At 36.3% G+C, this 25981-nt stretch overlaps 3 protein-coding genes across 3 annotated transcripts; all 3 read right to left on the bottom strand.

Moving 5' to 3' along the window:
* Nucleotides 1-10073: 10073 nt before the first annotated feature.
* Nucleotides 10074-11191, bottom strand: LOC131737983 (olfactory receptor 52E4-like). The gene has a single exon (XM_059030542.1). The coding sequence runs from the start codon at nucleotides 11189-11191 to the stop codon at nucleotides 10223-10225; it is 969 nt and encodes a 322-aa protein (XP_058886525.1). The 3' UTR covers nucleotides 10074-10222.
* Nucleotides 11192-14477: 3286 nt separating this feature from the next.
* On the bottom strand, nucleotides 14478-16290 carry LOC117406313 (olfactory receptor 52E4-like). Its single transcript, XM_034010250.3, has 2 exons — nucleotides 16224-16290; nucleotides 14478-15829 (listed from the first exon to the last, which is right to left on the bottom strand). Exons 1-2 carry the CDS (start codon nucleotides 16227-16229, stop codon nucleotides 14864-14866), a joined length of 972 nt encoding a protein of 323 aa, XP_033866141.3. The 5' UTR covers nucleotides 16230-16290; the 3' UTR covers nucleotides 14478-14863.
* Nucleotides 16291-24366: 8076 nt separating this feature from the next.
* On the bottom strand, nucleotides 24367-25680 carry LOC117972901 (olfactory receptor 52E4-like). The gene has a single exon (XM_034923300.2). The coding sequence runs from the start codon at nucleotides 25678-25680 to the stop codon at nucleotides 24724-24726; it is 957 nt and encodes a 318-aa protein (XP_034779191.2). The 3' UTR covers nucleotides 24367-24723.
* Nucleotides 25681-25981: the final 301 nt, after the last annotated feature.

The raw sequence follows: 25981 nt of genomic DNA, 5'->3' as shown, positions 1-25981 counted from the left end.
TGAGGATGTAATGGTGAAATTAAAGTAAAACTGAATATGAAAGTATATTAAAGTTTCTTTTCCTTGAATGCATTGTGTAGATTCATGTATATGCGTAACAATAAAACAGTCAGAAACAGAAATGTGAAATACTGCATTTACACCTGGAATTGCTTTGAAAGGGAAAGACTGCAACACATTAAAGCAACATGATTCACCCCCTTTCCATGTCCTGGTATAGAAACTAGAATACCAGTATGTTTCTTATATACCAACAGAGCCCTTCTTTATACACCAACAGTGCACACTCTACTTGAGTAATGAAAAACCTCTGAAGTTCAACCATGTCCTTGAATGTTATTTGTGTAAGATGTGGGTACCGGCACTACTGCAGTTACAGTAAGAGACAGATGGTTGATGTGGCTGGCTTAAGACTATAGGAACACAGTAAGGCTGCAACGCGGCACAGCAAGTGTTTGCTGTACAAATTGAACTTTGTCATACAGACATTAAATCACTGCCAAAATTCCCCCACCCCCCCATGAATTTACTTCAAGTTTAAAAAGCACTGTATCAGTGCAAAGTAGACTTGAATTTGTAAACTGGCCGATGATAAATATGCTGTATATGATTAATTGCCAAGGTTTGTACACATCGCAAAGGGCCTGGGCTAAAATCAAAGTCTCATTGACTTGAATTCTAGGGTGATCTAATTTAATAGGATAAAATTGAGTCTTTTTTATGTTCCCAATGTTTTACTACTTCAGCTAGCAGGCAATTCCATGCATTCTAAACTTACTTTTACTCAGCTTCTACCTGTATGTATGTCCTCTTGTTCAACTCTTTTTGCCAACATTGTGTCCCAATATGATATGAAGTTGTAGCAATAGTCTGCACCAAAACAATATGGTAATATATTTATATTAAAGCTGTAAATTAAGAGAACTGTTAAGGAAACTGTTCTGTATTTTGTGTACAGAAGAATCTCAGAGTTACACACCGCACAGTTACAAACTGTCAAACAAACACAACTTCAAATGGGAAACAGGGCTCCTGGTTACTGTAAAAACTATGAAGATTTGAATAGTCATATACAGTTGTTTTCCTGGCTGTTTTTTTGTTTTTCTTTTCTTATTATTATTGCTCAGGTTAAAGCTATGGTACACACACATCAGATAACTGGAAATAATTTAAAATTCACGGGGTGGGAGTCATGGCTGCGAGAGGGAGTGTTTTTTGCAATTTAGGATTGGAGGCTTGGCCTCTAGACAAGGGAGAGAGAAAAGGACGGGCCAGACTCCAACCGAGAGAGCCTTCCCTATGGAGTCGAGGCTACCACAATATTGAGAGAGGAAGAAGTGTTAGTGAGATAAAACAAGGTAAATACTCTACCCTCAGTCATTCTGCATTCTGTAGCAATCTGAATACATGTTGGATTATAATTAACAGTTAACAGATTTCATTCTCCTTGGCTGTTATGCATACTTTGGTGACATCTTCCTGAATTTATCTTCTTTTCATACAGTAAACAATTGAAATTAAAATATGGACATCGTAGGGGACTCCTGAGTGGCGCATCCATTAAAGGAGCCCTATAGCCTGGAGGTCACCGGTTCGAATTCAGGCTATTCCACTGCCGACTGTGGACGGGAGATCCCAGGGGTCAGCACACAATTGGCCGAGCGCCACCTGTAGGGGGAGGGCTTAGGTCAGACGGGGTGTCCTCAGCTTGCCGCGCACCAGCGACCCCTGTAGACTGGCAGGGCACCTGCGGGCTTCCCTGTAAGCTGCCCAGAGCTGCGTTGTCCTCCAACGCTGTAGCTCTGGGTTGGCTGCATGACGGGCCTGCAGAGTGAAAAGAAGCAGTTGGCTGACGGCACACACTTCAGAGGACAGCGTGTGTTCGTCTTTGCCGCTCCCAAGTCTGCTAAGAAATAAATAATAATAATAATAAAGTCAGTACAGGGGTGGTAGCAGTGAGCCAAAATACAGTCTAAAATACAATTGGGCATTTCAAATTGGGAGAATAACAGGGTAAAATCAATTGGACTAAATTAAAAAAAAAAATAATATGGACATCGTAAGAAAGGGATTTACCTATTCTATAAATTATGAAGGAAGTCGAACCAGAAATATATATATAAAAAAAATAAATCATGACAATGACATGTGTGGTGCATGTATGATGCCTTTCACCTGGCAATGCCAGAGGCAATATTTAACACAGCCCTAATAATTCTAACATAGGAAAAAGACATGCAGAATAGATGAAATCCTACTATGGCAAAAACTACAACCCCACTATGCTGTTAAGGGTTGTGTCTGCCCAAGCCAATTGTACCACAGCCATGTGGTCACAATAACAGTGCTTAATTATAAAACGCCAATCTATTAGCAAGAAAGGTTTTTATCATAACTGCTAAAGTAGCTTTCAGAACACCAAATAACAATATTATGGCCACTCATTTTTTTTATTATTATTTCTGAATAATGCAAAGGATTACATATCGCCTTATACCGATCTATTGCCATGGCCAACACGATGGTGGTTTCCATTGTGACAAATTAATGAATACAAAATATTTGAGTAAGACAGCTCCCAAATAGTTAGAAAGTTTAGAATCAGGTTTGGTAAAAATGCAGTGACAATGCCAATGTCAACTAAAGCTAAAATGGAAATGGAAAGGTACATTGGAGATTGCAGACTCGCTTTCATTTGAATTAGAATAATAAGTCAAATATTGCATGTTGTGTTCGCTATGTATATAATTAAACAATAAATACAATGAAAATGTTTCCCATTAAAAAAAGGGAATCCAAGTAGAATGACTTCTGATAGATGAAAAAACGTCCATTGATAATTGGTCAGAACAGAGGTCAACCAAGCACAGTCCAAAATTGTGTTAAGATTAGGGTTATGATATGGATTCATTGTGCATTAAGGTTAAGATGAGAGTTAGGGTTAGGGTTGGTGCTCAGTTTGTTTTATTTTTTATGATTTAATAAATGTATATAAACATGTTAATTATTGTTTCTCTTAGGTAAACTCCTAATTGTTGTATTATTTTTATGTAAAATGAAATGCTGTTAAAGGGCCAGGATTGTGTTTGTTTCAACCCTAAATCATCTCTTACACTATATGTATTAGCAGCAAGCTGCCTGTTGTATCAGGGGCCTGCTGGCTCTGAAGCAATCCAAAATGGAACACAGCTCAGCCATGCACAGCCATGCACAGCCCGAAGCTACTGTATCTTGATTTAATAACACAGCTCAAATTGCAAGTCAGTATACTATGCTGCTCAGGTTAGGGTTAGGGTGAGGGTTAGGGTAAGGGTTTGGGTTAGGATTGGGGTTCAATCAACATGTAAACAGCAATGTGTTACCTGACAATAAACATCTTGAATTACATAAACAAAATCTAAATAATATTTAAGATATGCATATGCAGCAGTGTGGAGTAGTGGTTAGGGCTCTGGACTCTTGACCGGAGGGTCGTGGGTTCAATCCCCAGTGGGGGACACTGCTGTTGTACCCTTGAGCAAGGTACTTTACCTAGATTGCTCCAGTAAAAACCCAACTGTATAAATGGGTAATTGTATGTAAAAAAAATAATGTGATATCTTGTGTAACAATTGTAAGTCGCCCTGGATAAGGGCATCTGCTAAGAAATAAATAATAATAATAATAATCTTTAAAGCATCATTATATTAGTTTCACATATAGTGCCTTTCATTACATTCAGATCACTTATAATAGCCAGTACCTGGATTAGTCATTCATAGACCCAGGTGAAAAGTGGGGAGACTAAGTGCATACAAACTGATAAACACCCTCCCCCCCCCTCCCCTCCCCTCCCCTCACTTACGGTAATACTTCTGAGACACCAGTATCTGAGCAGCTGAAAGCAAGCCTGCGGCCTCTTTCAGCGACTGCATGTATTGAAGAAATCTATGGCTAAATGCCTTCTGGGCCCTATGATGCAGAGCAAGTTTTATTAACACAAATTGGTGTGATACTGAAACTCTAATCCATCCAGAAATGTTGCATTATAGTCAAACTTTCCAAATAGATTACGAGGTATGTTTAATTCTGTTAAGGGGTTACCTGCATGATTTTTTTGTAAGTAATTGGTTCGAAGCAACAACAAAAAAACAAAAAACATTTGATGTGGGTTTTTTTTTTTTTTTTTTTTTTTTTTTGTTATAGTGGATGACATGAAGCTGCTAAAAGTAACTGAGGTTTAAAGGATTATTAATCTCAGAGGACAATTATACATTAAAACACCTGATACAGTTTACTACTGGCTATTTGAGAATTTTAAACAACATGTATGTCTTAAAAAAAACAAAAAACAAAAAAAACATCCAAAATATGTTTAAAGGGATGAGTTAGCTGTGGATTTTACTGAAGATGTAGCAGTTATGTTTTGCAAATAATGTTCAATGGCAGGGGACCTAATATACTAGCTACAGCTAATGACCCGTTGCTCTATAGTCACAGCAGAGCTGATTAACAACACGTTCTAAGTTCCAGCTTTTGGACACGCACACACTGCCCTGATGGATTGCTAGCGGCCACAGCTGTACCAATTACCTAAAGTTGGTCTTCTACTATTCAGATGCGTACATTTATTCCCTATCGCACAAAGTCTCCTCAAGGAAGAAAAATCCAGCATCAAATTAGATGACGTCAAACCAGCAGAAATGACTTTTTTTCTTGCTTTTGTATCTACTGTAATAAAATATAATAGTGCCCAAAACTCAAAATCCACTGTTAGTTTAATTTCCCAGCCCGTTTTCAACTCCAACATGCCTTTTGCGTATATTTTTAGAATTCTGCATATATATTCTCTGCACAGATTAAGCTACCTTACATCTCTGTTACAGACACGTAACTCTACTTATGCACTAATGTCAAATGCACCTCCTGTTAAAATCCCTAAACTGAGATCTAATATGGGCCAAAGTGTCCTTGTATATCAAACATCTCATTTCTGCAACTCATTGCCTTCGAACATAAAGCCTGCCTCTTCACAACACCTTTTTAAATCACTCATAAATATTTATTTAAAATTTGACCAATGTTCTAAATTCTGTAAATAAAGACTATGACCAGGATCATGTGAACTGGCACTGCTCCATTTATTTTGTATTACTGTTTGAATAATTTGTTTACTTTTGCCATTGATTTTATACTGTTGTTATTTCTTGCCCCCTTCTCTTACCAGGACCCCTTGAAATGATATGTATATCTCAAGGGTTCTGTCCTGGTTAAATAAATAAATGAGTGAAAAGGCACACCTAGTATGAACAGAGTTGAATCCCCCACAGTTATGTAAAAACTCTATACCCTCTTGCCACAGCCTTTAATATCTCATTTCATATCAGTGAAGACATAGAATACTTACTTGTATGGTATAGTAAGGGTTCTTACAGTGTATTTGTTCAAGATCTTGCAGTTCAACAAGTATGGTGCTTAAATATAGCAGTTCTGTGTATTTTTTAAAGCACTGCTTCTCTTGTTTACAGCTGTCCACACTTCAAAATAGAGCAACTGCAATATATAAACATTGAAAGAAAAATCCAAATCTATATTCCATGTCAGCTTATTATTATTATTATTATTATTATTATTATTATTATTATTATTATTATTATTATTATTGTTAATAATAATAATAATAATAATAATAATAATAATAATAATAATAATAATAATAGTTGTTTTGCTGCTGTGATTATTCAAAAAGTTCCCCATTTAATCACTCGTCAGGGGTACCAATACATTATATGACCTTTACATTATTTTTATTGGGATTTGTTTGCATGAACTTTGCTTACTCTGTTGAAAACTAGCAACCCCTGTTATTGCTTGTCATTTGCCATTAAGTGTTGTATCTCGCAAGTACAAAATAACAAACCTCACTGGATAAAATAAATTAGCCATGGACATCATCTGGTCCCAAGATGAAAACACAGTTGCTCATTATTTACACCAAAGCCAATTAAACCAGTTTCTAGTCAATGGCCTTAATTGGTCACTCAAGGTTTCAGTTTATTTTCTAAAGTAAGTGTAGCAATTAACAAGATAAGAACACACACGCATTGGAAAATCAGGCACAACAGGTTGTTTTATAGTCTAAAAAGCAAAGCTACAGTTAGAAATTAAATTATAGAAATACTGGTTTTCCTTCAAGTACAATTATTATTATTATTATTATCATTATTATTATTATTTATTTCTTAGCAGACGCCCTTATCCAGGGCGACTTACAATCATAAGCAAATACATTTCAAGTGTTACAATACAAGTAATACAATACAATGCTGAGATGCTCAATTTGATGTGAACCAAACTTTCTCCTTCACTAGTTGTTTGATAATTAAACTATTGTAACTGCAATTCCTGTATGTCCTTCACATATTTAAGCTGTACTGCCTAGAAAAAAAAAAAAACATGTTGGTCCCATACTGTACAGCCTCAACCTTCAATGATATTCGAGGTTAAGCTGCAGTGATGCCTGACTCTCATTGAAGGTGTTTGTCTGTCTGCAATGACCAGAACTCAAATTTGCCCAAGCAAGTTGATAAAGGTTGCTGTACTGTTGGCAGTGCTTCCTTTCGCCAGACTGAATTTATATATTGTTTTATTCCTTCATTGCGTTCTCCAAGGCGCTCTGCATTGGATAGATAATCCACATCCACAGGATGGGTAGGGTTTATTTACATTTTTGCAAAAAGATCCATTGAGATAAATCATTACAACGTGAACCATAAATCGTTTTGCAGCACCATAGTAACAGGAGGAGAGTTCCAAATGAACAGGGCACAACAATCACAATGTTTAGGAACCCTCAAAACAAGAGCTGCATTTGATCCAAGAGCATCATTGAAAGAAGTTTGTCCTAGAGATGCAACAAGGTATTGAAGAAGAGATTCATTGCTCACCATTTGAAACAAAGATCAAAAAGTAAATCAGTTGATACACTGTGTAGGGTGTCTCTTAATATCTACCCCTTGCAAAGTATGTCACACTTCACATTATCCACATATCTGGACAACCACTTATCCAATTGTCATGAAACGTGATATTTTCAGAGTGAAAAACCAGGACCTTTTTTTCAGCAATTCTATGAAGCTGTAGTAACTCTGAAGTATTTCAAATAAGTATATAATAACACAATCGTAATTTAAAAATGAAACACTGTGTGTATGTGTGTGTGTGTGTGTGTGTGTGTGTGTGTGTGTGTGTGTGTGTGTGTGTGTGTGTGTGTCAGTTATAAATGGCTGTGTTAATCAAAACACAATAGGGACTGACTTAAAAGCTAAATTGGCTGGTGGCACTTCCAAGATAACTTTTTTTTTTTTTTTTTCTTTTTAAACTAGTCATGGTCCAGGAAGTTAAACAGAATATTCCTTATTAAACACATAATCAGAATTATTAAACCAGTAATCCATACATGTCTTTATTTTATTTTTGTATAATAATTTACTGTGCTGTCAATTTGCTGAACACACTGCTACAGTTTTGCACTCATAAAAAAATGTGAATACAAAATAGCAAAACCGGGATGATTAAGCAATGTCAGTGTTTCTGACAGACAAAGAATGAAGACTGAAAACTGGGAGAATCCAAGTTTTCCTGGGAGGTCTTTTAACCATATTGATATTACCATTATTTAGCTTGGGTTATTGAGAATATCAGATTGTGGGACTATATAGGGCTGTCTGTCTCTTCAGCTATCCATCCATCTGTATGTCACTCTTACATGTTTGCATATACCATATCTGGAGAATCGCTTTTCAAATGGTGATTAAGCATTCCATTCCCAGTTCTTATTCCATTCTATTCTGTACATGATGTTGATATAAGTCATGATTATTAACTCACTCACCATACAGATAGCTGTAATTTAGAATTCATAGCCGTGGTGCAAGTTACCAACTTGTTATAAAATATGTCATTTAATGGAACTAATTAGGTTGTTTTCTGCTTGAAACTATAGTTATTTGTATCGAAAGTATTAGTCACACTGTAATTAAAGATAAAAAACTAAATTTGTTGGTCTAAAAAAGTTTCACTTAACTATTGATGATGCTAACTCTACAGTAAATTCATAAAGGAACTGAATAATAAGGTTTTGCTCTGCAAAGTGTAGTTTCTGGACTAAACTGAAATTGTTTGTCTATAACTTTGTAAGTGATGCAACTAAACTAACTAACTTTAGTTTTAGTTTGTAAGTCATTTAGTGTTGAACCTCTGGCTATGCATTTTTGTCATATAAATGAGATGAATAAAAATGTCACAGATGTCATTTATATACAAACAGAACATGTAGGGGCAAAAGATAACCCTGAGGACCCCTTTCTTAACGTTGCTTATGACCACACTTTGTAAGATTATATGTGGTTGGCTGTTTTTTATTTTAATCAATAAAAAATATGTGAGTGCGCGCACGCGCATGTGTGTGTGTGTGTGTGTGTGTACGTGCGTGCGTGTGTGTGACAAAACAATAACACTGCCATTATTGTGTTATGTTTAGGGTGAAAACCACATTGGAATGATACTAAAACTCATTAGAGTAATATACAGTATATTGGTGAACTAGGTCAGACCAGATCTCATGAAATAGGAATATAAGAGTGATACACACTGGATAAGAAGGTGTTTTTTTTTGTTTGTTTGTTTTTTAATCATTGGGATATCCATTAATAACAGGAAACGACACAGTTTGGATAACAGATATCACACAGGATCCCTTTCACTCCAATCCCCAGTCTGCTGCTGGGTGACTGATTCTGTTGAAGTCAGACTCACCTCACTGCTTAAATCTTGCTTTGCTTAGTAGAGCCAGATGTACAACATTTTGGTATGGTTAACATTGATGCCAAGGGACAAGAGAAAAAACAAAAAACAGGCATGGCAAATATTTTTGTTTAGTTAATTGTGTCAAATTTACTAACAGCACAGGTGTTGTTGTACTAAATCATAATAATACAACTGTCTTTTCTCAATTGTCCTTTATTTTAACAATATTTATTTTTGACATGTAAAACATAAAAAAAATAAAAATCTGGCACAAATCACATTTTATTTAAATTCTGGTTTATACAGTATATACTCAAAAAAGCAGTGTTTAACATACAGGAGAAATACATCACACAAGATCATAAACTTTTTGTTTAAAAACAAATATTATAGTTTCTCCTTTATCAAGGATCATAGTCAGGAATCTGTTACCACATGATTAACAACTGAGATCTGCTGAAAGTAGCCCTGGCAAGCTTCTTTTACCAAATAGAAGAAGAAGAAAAAAGCATACAATAGAAGGGTTTAGAGACCTCTTCAGTCAGTTTTTTTTAATGTGACACCATTTATTCAACATTTCAAATTATTGCTATTTGCAGATGACAGTGCCTTATAGTTATAAGCAAGCTTATAAAACAATACTGAAGCTACTACAAAGACATAAATAAATAAGAAAGCCCTTTACAAAGAATAAAAAGATAAATATTTTGGATCCTTTTGCACTTTTACTATTTTCATATTTGGTGAACGATCGGATAGCTTAGCCTTAAGTAGCATCTTGAGTACCTACCAAGAATGAAAAAGTCATGTATGTACCCCGAAAAGTATTAAAATAAAATAGTGGGAATTTGTGCTAATGATCTCCTTGAGCGACCGTGTATAGGGTTAAACCTAATTTATATTATTATTTAGCAGACGCCTTTTTCCAAGGCAACTTACAGACTAGGGTGTGTGAACAATGCATCAGCTGCAGAGTGACTTACAATTACGTCTCACCTGAAAGACGGAGCACAAGGAGGTTAAGTGACATGCTCAGGGTCACACAATGAGTCAGTGGCTGAGGTGGGATTTGAACCGGGGACCTCCTAGTTAAAAGCCCTTTTCTTTAACCACTGGACCACAAGATTTGTTTCACAAGAATGAAAACATGAAAAATAAACTGTTGGCTCCACGTATATGGTCTTACAGGACAAAGTTGCAAAAAGTTACAAAAATGTGCAGATGGAATTATCATCAAAAAATAACAGCATTCTACTGGAGACACATTCTACAAGGAGCAGCTACAGAATATTCTACCAGTATTTTAAACAACTATTCAATATTTGTTCCTTGTATTGTGTAAAACTGAGCCCTTTTAACAATATCCTACATAACATTTGGTACCTTACATGTAACATGTTACAATTAGTACATCCATGTACATTCAATAAAACACTCATACAGGTATGTTAGTTGCTGGGTTCACTTTTTTCCTTAATATATGCTTCAGAAATGCTTCACGTATTTCTTTTGTCTTGACGGCATAAATTATAGGGTTTAACACTGGTGGGACAAGAAGATACAAGACTGCAAACAAAACGTGAATATGAGGAGGGACTTTTTCACCCATCCTGTATACTAAAAAATTAAACAGTGAAGTTATATAAAAATACATAATAATAAACAAGTGAGAGCCACATGTGTTAAAGGCCTTGAGACGGGCTGCATTTGATCCAAGCTTTAGGACGACTCTCAGAATCATTATATAAGTGAATGTAATAAATAAGACATCTACACCTAATATAGAAAATGCTACAGAAATCCCATAACGGCTGTTATTGGTTATATCTGTGCATGCCAATTTTGCAACAGCCATGTGATCACAATAGCAATGTGATATAATATTGCTGGAACAGTAAAGCAACATTGAAGCAAAGATTGGTATAAGTGATGTTAAAATTAAACCTCTTATTATAAACACACTAAATATTTTACCCAGGAATGCAGTGGACAAAATGGAAGTATAACGTAAAGGATTACATATGGCAACGTACCTATCATAAGCCATTACTACCAATATTGAAGATTCAAGTGAGGTAAAAAAGTAAATGAAGAACATTTGAATGAAACAAGCTTCAAAAGAAATGAATGAGGGACTATGTCTAAATATTTGCAGCATGTTAGGTAATATAGTGGTGCACAAACCTATATCTACTACTGCCAATACAGACAGGAAAAAATACATGGGGGAGTGCAGAGCCTGTTCGTGCTTCACAACAAATACTATTATACTGTTAGCTGCAAGAGCAAAAATAAACATGATCGTGAACGGAATTGAAAGCCACTGCTGAACGCTATCCAGCCCGGGAAACCCAATCAAAACAAACCCAGCTGGACGCACGCTGGAGACGTTGACTGCAGACATAGCCCGAGTTCTGTGAAAAAGAAAAGACATGATAATATAATATAATAAACATACATAACAACAACTCATAGTTAAACTATTACACCACATCTGGATATGTATCAGAAGCTAAATAAACGGTATGTTTCAGTACATAGGCTCGCTGATCCACCCTACAACATGAATATAGGACATGTTGTAGGGTAATGCAACCAATAATAAACAACAACTATCTACATATTGATTAATTATTTAACAAAAACAAATATAACTCATGGATTTAATTTGTGTATGTATATATATATATATATATATATATATATATATATATATATATATATATATATATATATATATATATTATATATATTATTATTATTATTTATTTCTTAGCAGACGCCCTTATCCAGGGCGACTTACAATCGTACGCAAATACATTTCAAGTGTTACAATACAAGTATATATATATATATATATATTGCTCCTCAGTTGTGGAAAACTCAAAAAAATCAAGTTTGGTTTACTTTTGTTTTGTATTTCTATTCAAAAGCAATTCTCATCAAAGAACTCACCACCAGTACAGTACTTTGAATGATAAACTGCAGTAGTATCAGCCTCTTCAGTGAAATCCCCTCATCCTGGGGGCTGTGTTTTATAAACAGTGAGTGTGTATTCTTTGTGGAATTAATTTAGGTATTCATCCTTTTGTTTGGTTGTATCTAATCAGTTAAGATATTTAGTTATTCACACGAGAGACAAGAGCACGTAGGTGCTGTCAATGGGAGGTTCAGTGCGTCGCTAAGGCAGACATGCAGTTTCAGGCTGTGTTGTTGTTTTAATCATTTTCATTTATTAGGTAGTATCCCTTTATTATAATGTTTTCAAATGTAAACATTTGGTTTCACAGAAACCCAATTACCACTAATCTTATTTCACCTAAGGTAACATTAGGTAGCCCAGGATTAGTGCTTATCAGGATCTGTGAAACCAGAGAGTTTAGAAAAAAAGATTCAATCACCACTAACAAAACTATTTTAAAAATACAACTTTTAGAACTGATTCTGAACGAGCACTGTGCACTACACCTGTATCCATTGAGGAGGGACAGCCAATTTGGTCTGCCAAATATGAGGACTGTATTGTATACATAGTTTTAACCTACGGTAACCATTATAATAAAAAAGAGAATAATTTACACTTATAAAGGACCTGTGTCATAGCAGCCAGTTTTATTTGGCCACACCCACGCAGGACAAACAACATATTACTGGACCTGTTTAAGTAACTTTATTTTGACACATACACAGTAGGTCAAATGTTGAGTCATATATGTGTTACATACATGTACAGTACATGACAACATGTTTTCCAGACTGTTTTTTGGTTCTTGTTACAAGTAACCGGACCCCACAGAGCCTAGGATCATTTTTGTGTGTGTTATGTAAAGAAAAGAAAACAAAACAAAACAAAAACAACATTGTATTAACTTATTTGAAGACGAGAATTGCATGGTTTCTGTATTATGATTTGGAATAATGACTCAACCAGAATGTCAAGCCGTTGAAAAGGAACTTTGTTATATCGGCCATTCACAACTTCGGATGGGGTATCAAAACAAAACAAAAAAGTGAAACCTCTGTGGATCACCTGACCCCTTTCCAGGCATGATTTCTAAATGCCCAACCTACATAAAACATACCGCTATGGCCAAAAGTTTAGCATCACCCTCTAGAATGAACACATTTTGCTCCATTAGAGACCTGCTGAATAATGTTACATTAACATGTTGAATTACAAACCGCATTGTAGTTTTCCATATACTTAACAAAAAACTGACAAAAATTTAAAATTATTATGGCTTCCAGTAGACTTCTGCAATATAATTTTGTAGTTTCTTTGATTACATGATGTTAAATAAATTATGTTCATATAGTTTTTTTTTTTTTTTTTTTTTTTTTTTAATTATGTCTCAATCTTAAAATTCTAGGTGATGGCCATAGTTTTACACATAGCTGAAATATAGTTAGAGCATGGGGCACATGCATTGTGAACAGTTTTTTAGGGAACCAGACACAAAGGATGAGGGGGAAAAAGTATGTGCTGCTGGAGTGAGCATAGCCATGTACATCTGAACACTTTTTATAGCACTATTCCCCAGTTCTTCTAAGAGCCGCTGGTTTATACTGGGCGTCTGGTGGTACTTATAGTAAAGACTCAGAATCCCCTTTATGACAGTCTTACCTGCATCTTGAAGCATTCTTTGTATGCCCATGTACTGTATTTGGCATAGTGGTGGTTTTGGTTTCCAGCACCTTTGCACTAAATAAAAACATATAAGGAAATAGGCCAGGTGCTCCATGGACACAGAGCTATGTCATGACTGTTTGTCCTGTGTCCTGTGCACAGAAGTTTCTCAAATAGATCCATTCATATTGTGTTCTGATTTCTTTGCTGTTTTTTTTGTCCTGAATTAGCCGATACTAATAGACGTGAATAACAGTAGTAAATAAATACCACAGATAACATCTTAAAATGTATTTATTTATTTATTTGTTTGTTTTTATATGTTTTACTTTTTGCACCATATTCCTTTGAATAAGCCATTTAGTATCTCAAAAATGACCTGTGTCTTAAATTTGAGTGTAGTGGTGTGTGTATTAAAATCGGCAACAAAAGCCTGATCTCGAATTATCCCTGACATACAGACAGACATCAACGAAGCGGGAGTCATTGTCTGGGAGAAGTCAAGTAATAAAGAGGACTCCTCCAACTCAGAGGCTGATAACTAGGAGAGAGGTGTTGTTGCTGAACCAGTCATTGTATTTATCTTGCTCTTAATTGTATTATTACTTGTACTGTGATACTTGAAATGTATTTGCTTACGATTGTAAGTCGCCCTGGATAAGAAAATAAGAAAATAAATAATAATAATAATAATAATAATAATAATAATAATAATATGCCTAATAGACAAGTTTATAGCATTTCCTTGCAAATAAATGGGGTATTCCTTTCTATAATAAAGGGCGTGTATGTGTGTAATTCAGGTTGTATCTTTGTAAATGCATCTTTATTTTATGTTTTATTTTCTCCTCAAATTGAGGGTGGGAACTTTGGGCTACGTCTTAAATTCAAGGGAGTCTTAAATTCAAAGGAATACGGTATATGGTATACGGCATCAAATGTACAGTATTCGTGTTTATGTGAAGAAATGTCACATACCATGTAATAATATTTATACATCCACCTGCTTTCTATCAGCTGCTAATATACTTCAAATATATTAACAAATAACAAGACAAAAGTGTTCACTAAAACAATTTTTATTAAGATATATATCTGCCTAAATTTAATATTATACTAATACAAAAAAATAATAAACACATATAATTTCCATTTCACATATGGATTATTTATACATTTTATATACACCAGAAATGTCAAGACTATATAAATATACAAGCTGTTGCCTTCTGTATTAAGTACTCTACCAGTACTACCTCTTGCCTCCTAGCTGCAGTAAACTGTTCAGTTTTTTATTACTAGCATCTTGACAGATTATTCAAATGACAGGTATGCCAGGTTAAAATCATTTTTATTTGTCAAGTGAAAATGAATGACTCATTTATTTGTGATACTAGCAAACAAAACAAAAACCAACAACCTGTACATTTAAAGTAATTTTAAAAAAAATCATTTATCATTTGAGTTAATCTTGTTCCTTAAAAAAAGCTTTCGAAATCCTTGACGAATTTCCTTTGTCCTCACTCCATAAATTATAGGATTTAACATTGGTGGCACAAGAAGATATAAGACAGCAAACATAACATGAATTCGGGGTGGAACATTTTTACCAAACCTATAAGTTACAAAAGTAAATAACATGGTTGTATAAAAATACAAAATAACAAACAAATGGGAGCCACAGGTGTTAAATGCCTTGACCCAGGCTGCCTTTGATCCAAGCTTTGAGACAGCTCGAAGAATCATTATATAAGTAAATAGGATAAACAAGACATCCATGCCCATTATCACAAAGGCTGCAGTTAGACCATAATAACTATTCATTGTGATATCTTTACACGCCAACTTTGCAACAGCCATATGATCACAAAAGCAATGTTGGATAGTATTGGCTGAACAGTAAGGCAACATTGATGCTAAAACAGGTACAAGTCCTGCTAAAATAAAACATCTTGCAAAAAGTACCCCCATAATTTTAGCCATTTTAGCTTTGGTCAATATAGATATGTAATGCAAGGGGTTGTATATTGCAACATACCTGTCATAAGCCATTACTGCCAGTGTTGAAGATTCCAGTGAAGACATGACATGAATGAAGAACATTTGAATAAAGCATCCTTCAAAAGAAATACTGCAGGCTTTTTGCCAGAAAATCTGCAGCATTTTAGGGATTGTAGAAGTGCATAAACCAATATCTACCGTTGCCAACACACAAAGTAAAGTATACATAGGTGTATGCAGATTAGGTTCAAGTTTAATAATGCAAATGAGAAAAATATTCCCAACAATGGCTAGAATATACATAACAGAGAAAGGAATAGTGAGCCAGTGCTGGTAGCCTTCTAGTCCAGGAAATCCAATCAGAATAAACTCTGTGTTTACAGTCGAGATGTTTCCTGTTGACATTTCTGGTTTCTGGAAAAATTATATAATTGGATTACATTCAAAGCTAATCATATCTACGTACTGTTATCATATTAGTATTACAGCTGCATAATGTAAATGCATTTTAGAAATACTGTTGAAGTAGATTTGTTTATGCTGTGTTAATTAGATCAAATATTATACATATATCATAGTTAATCTAATAAACAGTAATAAATCTTGACATCTATTAATAATACATGTTTTATAAACATTTGTATTATAAATTATGTTTCAAAGAGTGAAAAGAATGAAGTTACAAAACATTGTTTTATTATTCTTATAAGTTTTTTTTATTAAAAACAAGACCCTCATTATTTAAATAAAACACATTAGCATTATACAAATAAAGCCTTATAATACGGTTTAAAATGAAAAGACTCACCGACATGGAAGGATTCGTGTGCTAAAGGTTAAACCGGCATACTGAAGTAAGGTCAGCTACATCAGGGTATGATTTAAAGGGTATTTATGACGTAGCAGGATATACTCAGTGGGATTAATTTGTTCTTGTGGTCATTTCTAATAAGCTTTTTTTTTTTTTTTTTACAGAATCTTCTCAACCCACAAGAGAATGAGAAGGCAATTGTTCAATTTAATTTCAGTGGAGCAATACCTGTGATATGTTTATGCAATACTCAAACTACCACTAAGCAGGTGTTGCTGTACCTTGAAAGCCCATGCTGATTTGCCAGCGTTTCTTCACAAACTAAGAAAAAAAGCTTCCTGTGCTACAATACAGATATTGAAGATACTGTATATAATTGCATGATGCAAGTTGTACCAGGAGCTTGCCTACTTTGTTAACAAAATGCCCAAATATTGATTGAAATGGCTCTCCAGTGGCAGAGTACTGAAAGCAGACAAAGTTGTACTGTGTAAAGGATTATGTTTGTTCCTGAAGCTTAAATGGAGTTCTAGCAGGCTGTCAATGCATTGCTGGTTTACACTAGTCATTACCTAACAGGAAGCAGAGGATTTTTACTTAATTAAGAATTGGATAAACGTGTCTGCCAAATAAATAAATAAGAATAAGAATACAAAAAGTAAAAGTGATAAAAACCCAGAAATGTGATTGCAAACAAATTTCATACCTCCAGGGCTGGCGCCCTACCGCCCTAGCCAAATGAAATTTTATCGCCCTCCCTTTTCATTATTTTTTTAAATTATATATATATATATATATATATATATATATATATATATATATATATATATATATATATAATTGTGCCTATAGAAAGTCTACACCACCTTTCAAAATTTTCACCTTTTGTTGCCTTATAGCCAGGAATTAAAAAGCATTAAAATATTTTTTTTTCATTGATCTACACATCCTACCCCACAACTTCCAAGTGAAAAAGATAATCTAGACATTTGTAGAAAATTAATAAAAAACAAAAACTGAAATAGCTTGGTTGGATAAATGTCCACCCCCCTTGTAATAGCAATCCTAAATTAGCTCAGGTGTAACCAATCGCCTTCAAAGTCACAAACCAAGTTAAGTGGCCTCCACTGGTGTTAAATTGTAGTGATTCACATGATTTCAGGATAAATGCAGTAGTTCCTGTAGGTTCCTTCTGCTGGGTAGTGCATTTCAAAGCAAAGACTCAACCATGAGCATCAAGGAGCTTTCAAAAGAACTCTGGGACAAAGTTGTTGAAAGGCACAGATCAGGGGATGGGTATAAAAAAATACCAAAGGCCTTGAATATCCCTTGGAGCACGGTCAAGACGTTTATTAAGAAGTGGAAGGTGTATGGCATCACGAAGACCCTGCCTAGATCAGGCCGTCCCTCCAAACTGGATGACCAAGCAAGAAGGAGACTGATCAGAGAGGCTACCAAGAGGCCAATGGCAACTTTGCAAGAGCTACAGGCTTTTATGGCCAAGACTGCTCAAAGTGTGCCTGTGACAACAATATCCCAAGCACTCCACAAATCTGGCCTGTATGGTAGGGTGGCAAGATGAAGCCATTACTCAAGAAAGCCCACCTTGAAACCCATTTGAAGTATGCAAAAAAATACTTTATATTACTTAATACTTAATATTCTGTAGCTATGTGGCAAAAAGTTTTGTGGTCTGACAAAACTAAAATTGAACTTTTTGTCCTAAATGCAAAGCGTTATGTTTGGCGCAAATCCAACACAGCGCATCACCCAAAGAACACCATCCCTACTGTGAAGCATGGTGGTGGTAGCATCATGTTATGGGGATGTTTCTCATCGGCAGGGATTGGGGCACTTGTCAGGATAGAAGGGAAAATGAATGGAGCAAAGTACAGAGAAGTCCTTGAGGAAAACCTGCTGTCCTCTGCAAGAAAGCTGAAATTGGGATGGAAGTTCACCTTTCAGCATGACAACGACCCAAAGCACACAGCCAAAGCTACACTGGTGTGGCTAAGGAACAAAAAGGTAAATGTACTTGAGTGGGATAGTCAGAGCCCTGACCTAAATCCAATCAAAAATTTGTGGCATGACTTGAAGATTGCTGTCCATCAATGCTCCCCAAGGAACTTGACATAGCTTGAACAGTTTTGTAAAGAAGAATGGTCAAATATTGCCAAATCTAGGTGTGCAAAGTCCTATCCCAACAGACTCACAGCTGTAAGTGCTGCCAAAGGTGCTTCCACCAAGTATTAACTCTAAATTATGATCTTTCAGATTTGTAATATATAATTTTTTTCTCAATAAAAACTTTTTTCCCTTTATCAGTGTGAAGTATGGTACGTAGATAAGTGGAAAAGAAATCCTCATTTAAATGCATGAGGCACTGACACAACAAAATGTGAAAAAAGTTCAAGGGGGTGTAGACTTTCTATAGGCACTGTATATATATATATATATATATATATATATATATATATATATATATATAGAATAATAGATGGGTTCAGTGTGTTACAAGAAATTAATTACATTTCTGTGATGTCATAAATTAGACAGAGATGGAATTGTTTTCCTGTAACTCACTGAAGAGGCCCATCTGTTTTTTTTTTTATAATACATGGATACCCTTGTGATGCTAATATTAAAGAAGACGAGGTTCAGCAGTACAGTTCGGGATTTTTTCTTTTTTTTTTAATAGTGTTTTTCAGTGCTGTACAGATGTTCTATGTCATTATACATTTAGTTTCTCTGAGATACGAATGTTGATCAATGTTGATCATTGATGAACATTTCTGTACTATAGGTGTTGTCGAGTGATTGAAAACGAGACATTTTGTGTTTGAATTGAAATTGATGCTCTTGAGGAGTCGAATGGGTCAAAGTTCAAGTATATTTTCCTCTGGAGGAATTATCACTTTTTGACGTCACTACTGTAGCGTTATATATACATTGTAATGAAGCGCTGCGTTGGAAGTGAAACAAGACTCAGGGAGACCACATGGGCTTCCAAATTTGCTTCTTTTAATGACTGCACTAAATAAAATAAAAATAACAGCGAATCCCTGTTTGAGCCAGGGTTCATGCCAAATCAATAAATAAAAATAACTCCCTCGCTCTCTCTGTTCTTCCTTTCCTCTTCTCTTTCACTCTCACTCACTCTCATTCTCGTTCTTGTTCTCCTGTTCCTCCGACTCACTGTGCTCTTTCACCACTTCACAGATAGGCACTCTCTTTCAGCCTTCAGCTCTGTCCCTCACAGCCTCACTCCAAATTGATTCACAAACCTTAATAAAACCCTAATACTGATGGGCATTGCAGACCATGCTTTTTAAGCGATTCCCTGTGCAGTGCAAGTATATAGACACACAGGCATTGTAGTTGACATTTATGTTGACACTTGTTCTCCCACTCGCGGCTCGCCCCCCCCTACTTATAGCCTCGGGGAAGGTCCACACACTCCTTACGCACGCAAACACATTCACACACTGACGGCGTGCCCAGTACCCTTACAATACACATAACACAAAACGAGACAACATATGTATATATATATATGTATGTATATATATATATATATATATATATATATATATATATATATATATATATATATATATATATATATATAAATAAAATACATGGATGAAGGCTATATTTACATCCTGAGCCATTCGGAACAAAAAGGCATAATAGCACAGTAGTGATGTCAAAATGTCATAATTCCTCTAGAGGAAAATATACTTGAACTTTGAACCATTCGACTCATCGATACCACTTTCACTTCAAACATGAAATGTCTTGTTTTCAATTACTCGACAACACCCACAGTAGAGTAATGATCATTAATGAGCAACAAAATGAGAATACGTTAAAAAGATAATAATAATTGAAGCACGTAAGCTGTGTGTACGGTGGAGAGCATCCAGTTGTCAGGTGAAAGTGCGCCAGTATTGTAGTTGGTGTTGTTGTGAAGGGTTAGGTCTGAGGCCGCAAGCCTTCCGGGGTTCTGCAGGGGCATTACGAGGAGCAGTGGGGATCGGGACCATCTGAGTCACCATGTGTGTCACGGGAGGGTAGCAGCGTCTCGCTCTCTCCCAAACCAGAGCACAGGAAGGGTGCATTGAGGCTATCTGCCTGAGAGCTACCACGAGACTTGCCAGGCACCTGCCAGGGGCTTACCCTTGGAAGCCTGATATCTGCAGCAGCATGCTTGAAACTAGGTGCAGCTCCAAAGCCACCGGTTCAGGGAGGGGCGCCGACTGTAGTATGCCGTCCATATACGCAGTCCTGAGGCCTGCCGTGTTGGCCAGGCGTGTGACTTGCGCTTCTGCCGCATATGCCCTTTTCAGGTGTTCGCACCAGGGTCACGATGGTACCTTCTATGTAGGCCAGCGGAGCTGCCCCAAGTGGACAGTGCTTCTTTGAGGAAGTCCGGGAACACTGGGAAGGGTAGGGGGCAGGGAATAGGAGGCTGGATATCCGGGCGCTGCCTTCCAAGGCCCACTCCATCAGAGATCGGGGAAACCCCAGGGTCAGAGGTTATCTCTGACCATGGGTCTGTCTCAAAGGTCAGCTCTTGGGCCTGTCCTTCATTCTCCTCCTGATGGAGGGAGCTACCCTCCCAAGAGGCCATGATTGCATCTTGGTCCTCGTCAGCCATGCCGGAGCAGGGGCTTGAGCCTGCTGCTTGGTCAAATATTCCAGGACTTGGGCCATCTGGTTTTTCAAGTCCGTAATATCCTACACCTGTCTCGAGTTTTGGCCTGCTTGGAACTCCAAGTTGGAGACCGAGGCACCTGAGCCTGAGTGCAGGGAATGCTCTGTGAGAGGCTCAGGGACAGATTGAGGAGGGGGAAGGGAGGAGCTCCCAGCACCACGGACGGCTCAGTCGTGGTAGCAGGGGACATTGTGCCTGTAAACTTATCCAGCCTCCTGCATAATATCCGTGGCTGGAACGCTGCACAGATAGAGCAGAAGGTCTCCTCTCCAAGGGCAGAGGAGGCGTGCTGCATGCCCAGGCACCTGAGACAGAGGAGGTGCTTGTCCTGTGCAGGAAGCATCACTTGCAGGATGTGCAAGCGTGGAAATTAGCTATGCTTGCAGATGGTATTGATGTGCTGGGGTGCCGAAGCACTGAGGCATGGAGTTGCTAAGCACGGAGGGTGCCGAAGTACTGAGGCTCTGAGGCATAGAGAGCATCGAGGGCAATAAGCATTGAGGGAGTAAGCACCAAGGTACTGGGCAGGTGATTAGCCTTAACCGCGTGTAGTCACACAACCTGGGGTAGCATGAAGCAATACGCTGGGGTGGATACACAAGCTCATGGCTGCAGTTAGGCACAGGGGAGCAGTACAGAAAACACGGTGCTGCACCAAGGTGCAAAAGAGCAAGTGAGCTCCGTGGAGTGACAGTTTGTTCCCCCGGGAGGCAGGACCAAGGATGTCACTCCCTGGAGGGGAGTATCGGCAGCTCTGACATAAAATGCTCAGTAATTACCTGACCTGTGGCAGGCATATCCCAAAAGTATTAGTTGGTGGTCGTCTTTGAATTGAAAGGGAACCCATAACGGCTTTGTGGCCAAGTGCCCACCCTTGTGCGTATTTGTGTGTTATGTGTTGCGTATGGAGTGTTAATGTTGGTGTATAGATATTGGTGCACGGGATATAAATGGGTCTGAGATTTAAAATATATAGTTGTATTTAGGCACAGGGATTGCACAATCACTTCACGTGCAGATAAAGTAGGTAATAGTATGCGAACACGGGATTGCACAAATTAGTTCACGTGTCGAGATTCAAGTGAATAATTAATTAGTAATTGAATCTCGGCACAGCTGTATATATAGTGGCACGAAGCACTCACTTGGGGTTGGGTGTTCAGGGAGAAAGAACGGGAGTGAGAAGGAGAAAATAAAATAAAATAAAAGCAATTGCTACGTCGTGCTGGAGGACCGTATATTTTTTTCTACATTTCCCCTGTTGGGAAGCACAAATTAAAAGTGAAATATACTTTGAATGATTAACTGCAGTAGTATCAGCCTCTTCAGTGAAATCCCCTCATCCTGGGGGCTGTGTTTTAGAACTTAGGTATTCCTCCTTTTGTTTGGTTGTATCTAATCAGTTAAGATATTTAGTTACTCACAAGCAGACATGCAGTTTCAGGCTGTGTTGTTGTTTTAATCGTTTTCATTTATTAGGTAGTATCCCTTTATTATAATGTTTTCAAATGTAAACATTTGGTTTCACAGAAACCCAATTAGCACTAATCTTACTTGACCTAAGGTAACATTAGGTAGCCCAGGATTAGTGCTTATCAGGGTCTGTGAAACCAGAGAGTTTAGAAAAAAAGACTCAATCACCACAAACAAAACTATTTTAAAAATACAACTTTTAGAACTGATTCTGAACGAGCACTGTGCACTACACCTGTATCCATTGAGGAGGGACAGTCAATTTGGTCTGCCAAATATGAGGACTGTATTGTATGCATAGTTTTAACCTATGGTAACCATTATAATAAAAAAGGGAATCATTTACACTTACAAAGAACCTGTGTCATAGCAGCCAGTTTTATTTGGCCACACCCACGCAGGACAAACAACATATTACTGGACCTGTTTAAGTAACTTTATTTTGACACATACACAGTAGGTCAAATGTTGAGTCATATATGTGTTACATACATGTACAGTACATGACAACATGTTTTCCAGACTGTTTTTTGGTTCTTGTTACAAGTAACCGGACCCCACGGAGCCTAGGATCATTTTTGTGTGTGTTATGTAAAGAAAAGAAAACAAAACAAAAACAACATTGTATTAACTTATTTGAAGACGAGAATTGCATGGTTTCTGTATTATGATTTGGAATAATGACTCAACCAGAATGTCAAGCCGTTGAAAAGGAACTTTGTTATATTGGCCATTCACAACTTCAGATGGGGTATCAAAACAAAACAAAAATGTGAAACCTCTGTGGATCACCTGACCCAGAGAGTTTAAAAAAAAAGTCTCAATTACTAACAAAACTATTGAAAAATATATAACATTTAGAACTGATTCTGAAATAGCACTGCTGAATGATGTTATATTAACATATTGAATTACAAACCGCTTTGTAGTTTTAGTTTTCCATATAGCCTACTTAACAAAAAAACATTTTAACTTATTGTGGCTTCCGGTAGACTTTTTCAATATCATTTTGTAGTTTCTTTGATTACATGATGTTAAATAAACATCTAAACTATGTTCATATAGTTGTTTTTTTGTTTTAAATTATGTCTCAATCTTAAAATTCTACTAGGTGATGCAAAACTTTTGAGCATAGTGTTACACATAGCTGAAAGTTAGAGCTATAGCTGAAAGTTATAGTTAGAGCATGGGGCACATGCATTGTGAACAGTTTTTAGGGAACCAGACACAAAGGATAAGGGGGGGGGGGGGGGGTTATGTGCTGCTGGAGTGAGCATAGCCATGTACATCTGAACACTTTTTATAGCACTATTCCCCAGTTCTTCTAAGAGCCGCTGGTTTATACTGGGCGTCTGGTGGTACTTATAGTAAAGACTCAGAATCCCCTTTATGACAGTCTTACCTGCATCTTGAAGCATTCTTTGTGTGCCCATGTACTGTATTTGGCATAGAGGTGGTTTTGGTTTCCAGCACCTTTGCACTAAATAAAAACATATAAGGAAATAGGCCAGGTGCTCCATGGACACAGAGCTATGTCATGACTGCTTGTCCTGTGTCCTGTGCACAGAAGTTGCTCAAATAGATCCATTCATTCAGATCCATGTTTTTTTTTTGTCCTGAATTGGCCGATACTAACAGAAGTGAATAATAGTAGTAAACAAATACCACAGATAGCACCTTAAAATGTATTTATTTATTTATTTTAATTTTTGCACCGTATTCCTTTGAATTTAAGGCACACTTTTTAAGCCAAAAAAATGGCCTGCATCTTAAATTAGAGTATAGTGATGTGTTTATTAAAATTGACAACTAAAGCCTGAGAAAAGATGTTAATAATATTTATACATCAACCTGCTGTGTATCAGTTGCTAATAGATTTCAAATATATTAACAAATAACAAGACAAATCTGTTGACAAAATTTTTTTTATTAAGATATATATCTGCCTAAGTTAAAAAAGATATATAACAATACAAAAAAAATATTAAACACATATAATTTCCATTTCACATATGGATTATTTATACATTTTATATACATAAAAAATGTCAAGACTATATAAATATACAAGCTGTTGCCTTCTGTATTAAGTACTCTATCAGTACTACCTCTTGCCTCCTAGCTGCAGTAAACTGTTCAGTTTTTTATTACTAGCATCATGACAGATTATTCAAATGACAGGTATGCCAGGTTAAAATCATGTTTATTTGTCAAGTGAAAATGAATGACTCATTTATTTGTGATTCTAACAAACAAAACAAAAACCAACAACCTGTACATTTAAAGTAATTAAAAAAAAAAAAAAAATCATTTATCATTTGGGTTAATCTTGTTCCTTAGAAAATGTTTTCGAAATCCTTGACGGATTTCCTTTGTCCTCACTCCATAAACTATAGGATTTAACATTGGTGGCACAAGAAGATATAAGACAGCAAACATAACATGAATTCGGGGTGGAACATTTTTACCAAACCTATAAGTTACAAAAGTAAACAACATGGTTGTATAAAAATACATTATAACAAACAAATGGGAGCCACAGGTGTTAAATGCCTTGACCTGGGCTGCCTTTGATCCAAGCTTTGAGACAGCTCGAAGAATCATTACATAAGTAAATAGGATAAACAAGACATCCAAGCCTGCTATCACAAAGGCTACAGCTAGACCATAATAACTATTCATTGTGATATCTTTACAGGCCAACTTTGCAACAGCCATATGATCACAAAAGCAATGTTGAATAGTGTTGGCTGAACAGTAAGGCAACATTGATGCTAAAGTAGGTATGAGTCCAGTTAAAATAAAACCTCCTGCAAAAAGTACCCCCATAATTTTAGCCATTTTAGCTTTGGTCAATATAGATGTGTAAAGCAAGGGGTTGTATATTGCAACATACCTGTCATAAGCCATTACTGCCAGTGTTGAAGATTCCATTGAAGATAGGAAATGAATGAAGAACATTTGAATAAAGCATCCTTCAAAAGAAATACTGCAGGCTTTTTGCCAGAAAATCTGCAGCATTTTAGGGATTGTAGAAGTGCATAAACCAATATCTACCACTGCCAACACACAAAGTAAAGTATACATAGGTGTATGCAGATTAGGTTCAAGTTTAATAATGCAAATGAGTAAAATATTCCCAACAATGGCTAGAATATACATAACAGAGAAAGGAATAGTGAGCCAGTGCTGGTAGACTTCTAGTCCAGGAAATCCAATCAGAATAAACTCTGTGTTTACAGTCGAGATGTTTCCTGTTGACATTTCTGGTTTCTGGAAAAATTATATAATTGGATTACATTCAAAGTTAATCATATCCATGTACTGTTATCATATTAGTAGTACAGCTGCATAATGTAAATGCATTTTAGAAATACTGTTGCAGTAGATTTGTTTATGCTGTGTTAATTATTAGATCAAATATTATACATATATCATAGTTAATCTAATAAACAGTAATAAATCTTGACATCTATTAATAATAATATTTATAAACATTTGTATTATAAATGATGTTTCAAAGAGTGAAAAGAATGAAGTTACAAAACATTGTTTTATTATTATA

Source organism: Acipenser ruthenus, chromosome 9 (genome assembly GCF_902713425.1).
Source record: "Acipenser ruthenus chromosome 9, fAciRut3.2 maternal haplotype, whole genome shotgun sequence".
In the NCBI taxonomy this organism is placed as follows: Eukaryota; Metazoa; Chordata; class Actinopteri; order Acipenseriformes; family Acipenseridae; genus Acipenser; species Acipenser ruthenus.
Note: the sequence above shows the minus strand (reverse complement) of the source record. Positions and strands in the feature narration are given on the sequence as shown.

What these genes read in the sequence shown, in the direction of transcription:
- LOC131737983 (XM_059030542.1), bottom strand. Translation starts at nt 11,191, where the DNA reads ATGTCTGCAGTCAACGTCTCCAGCGTGCGTCCAGCTGGGTTTGTTTTG.
- LOC117972901 (XM_034923300.2), bottom strand. Translation starts at nt 25,680, where the DNA reads ATGTCAACAGGAAACATCTCGACTGTAAACACAGAGTTTATTCTGATT.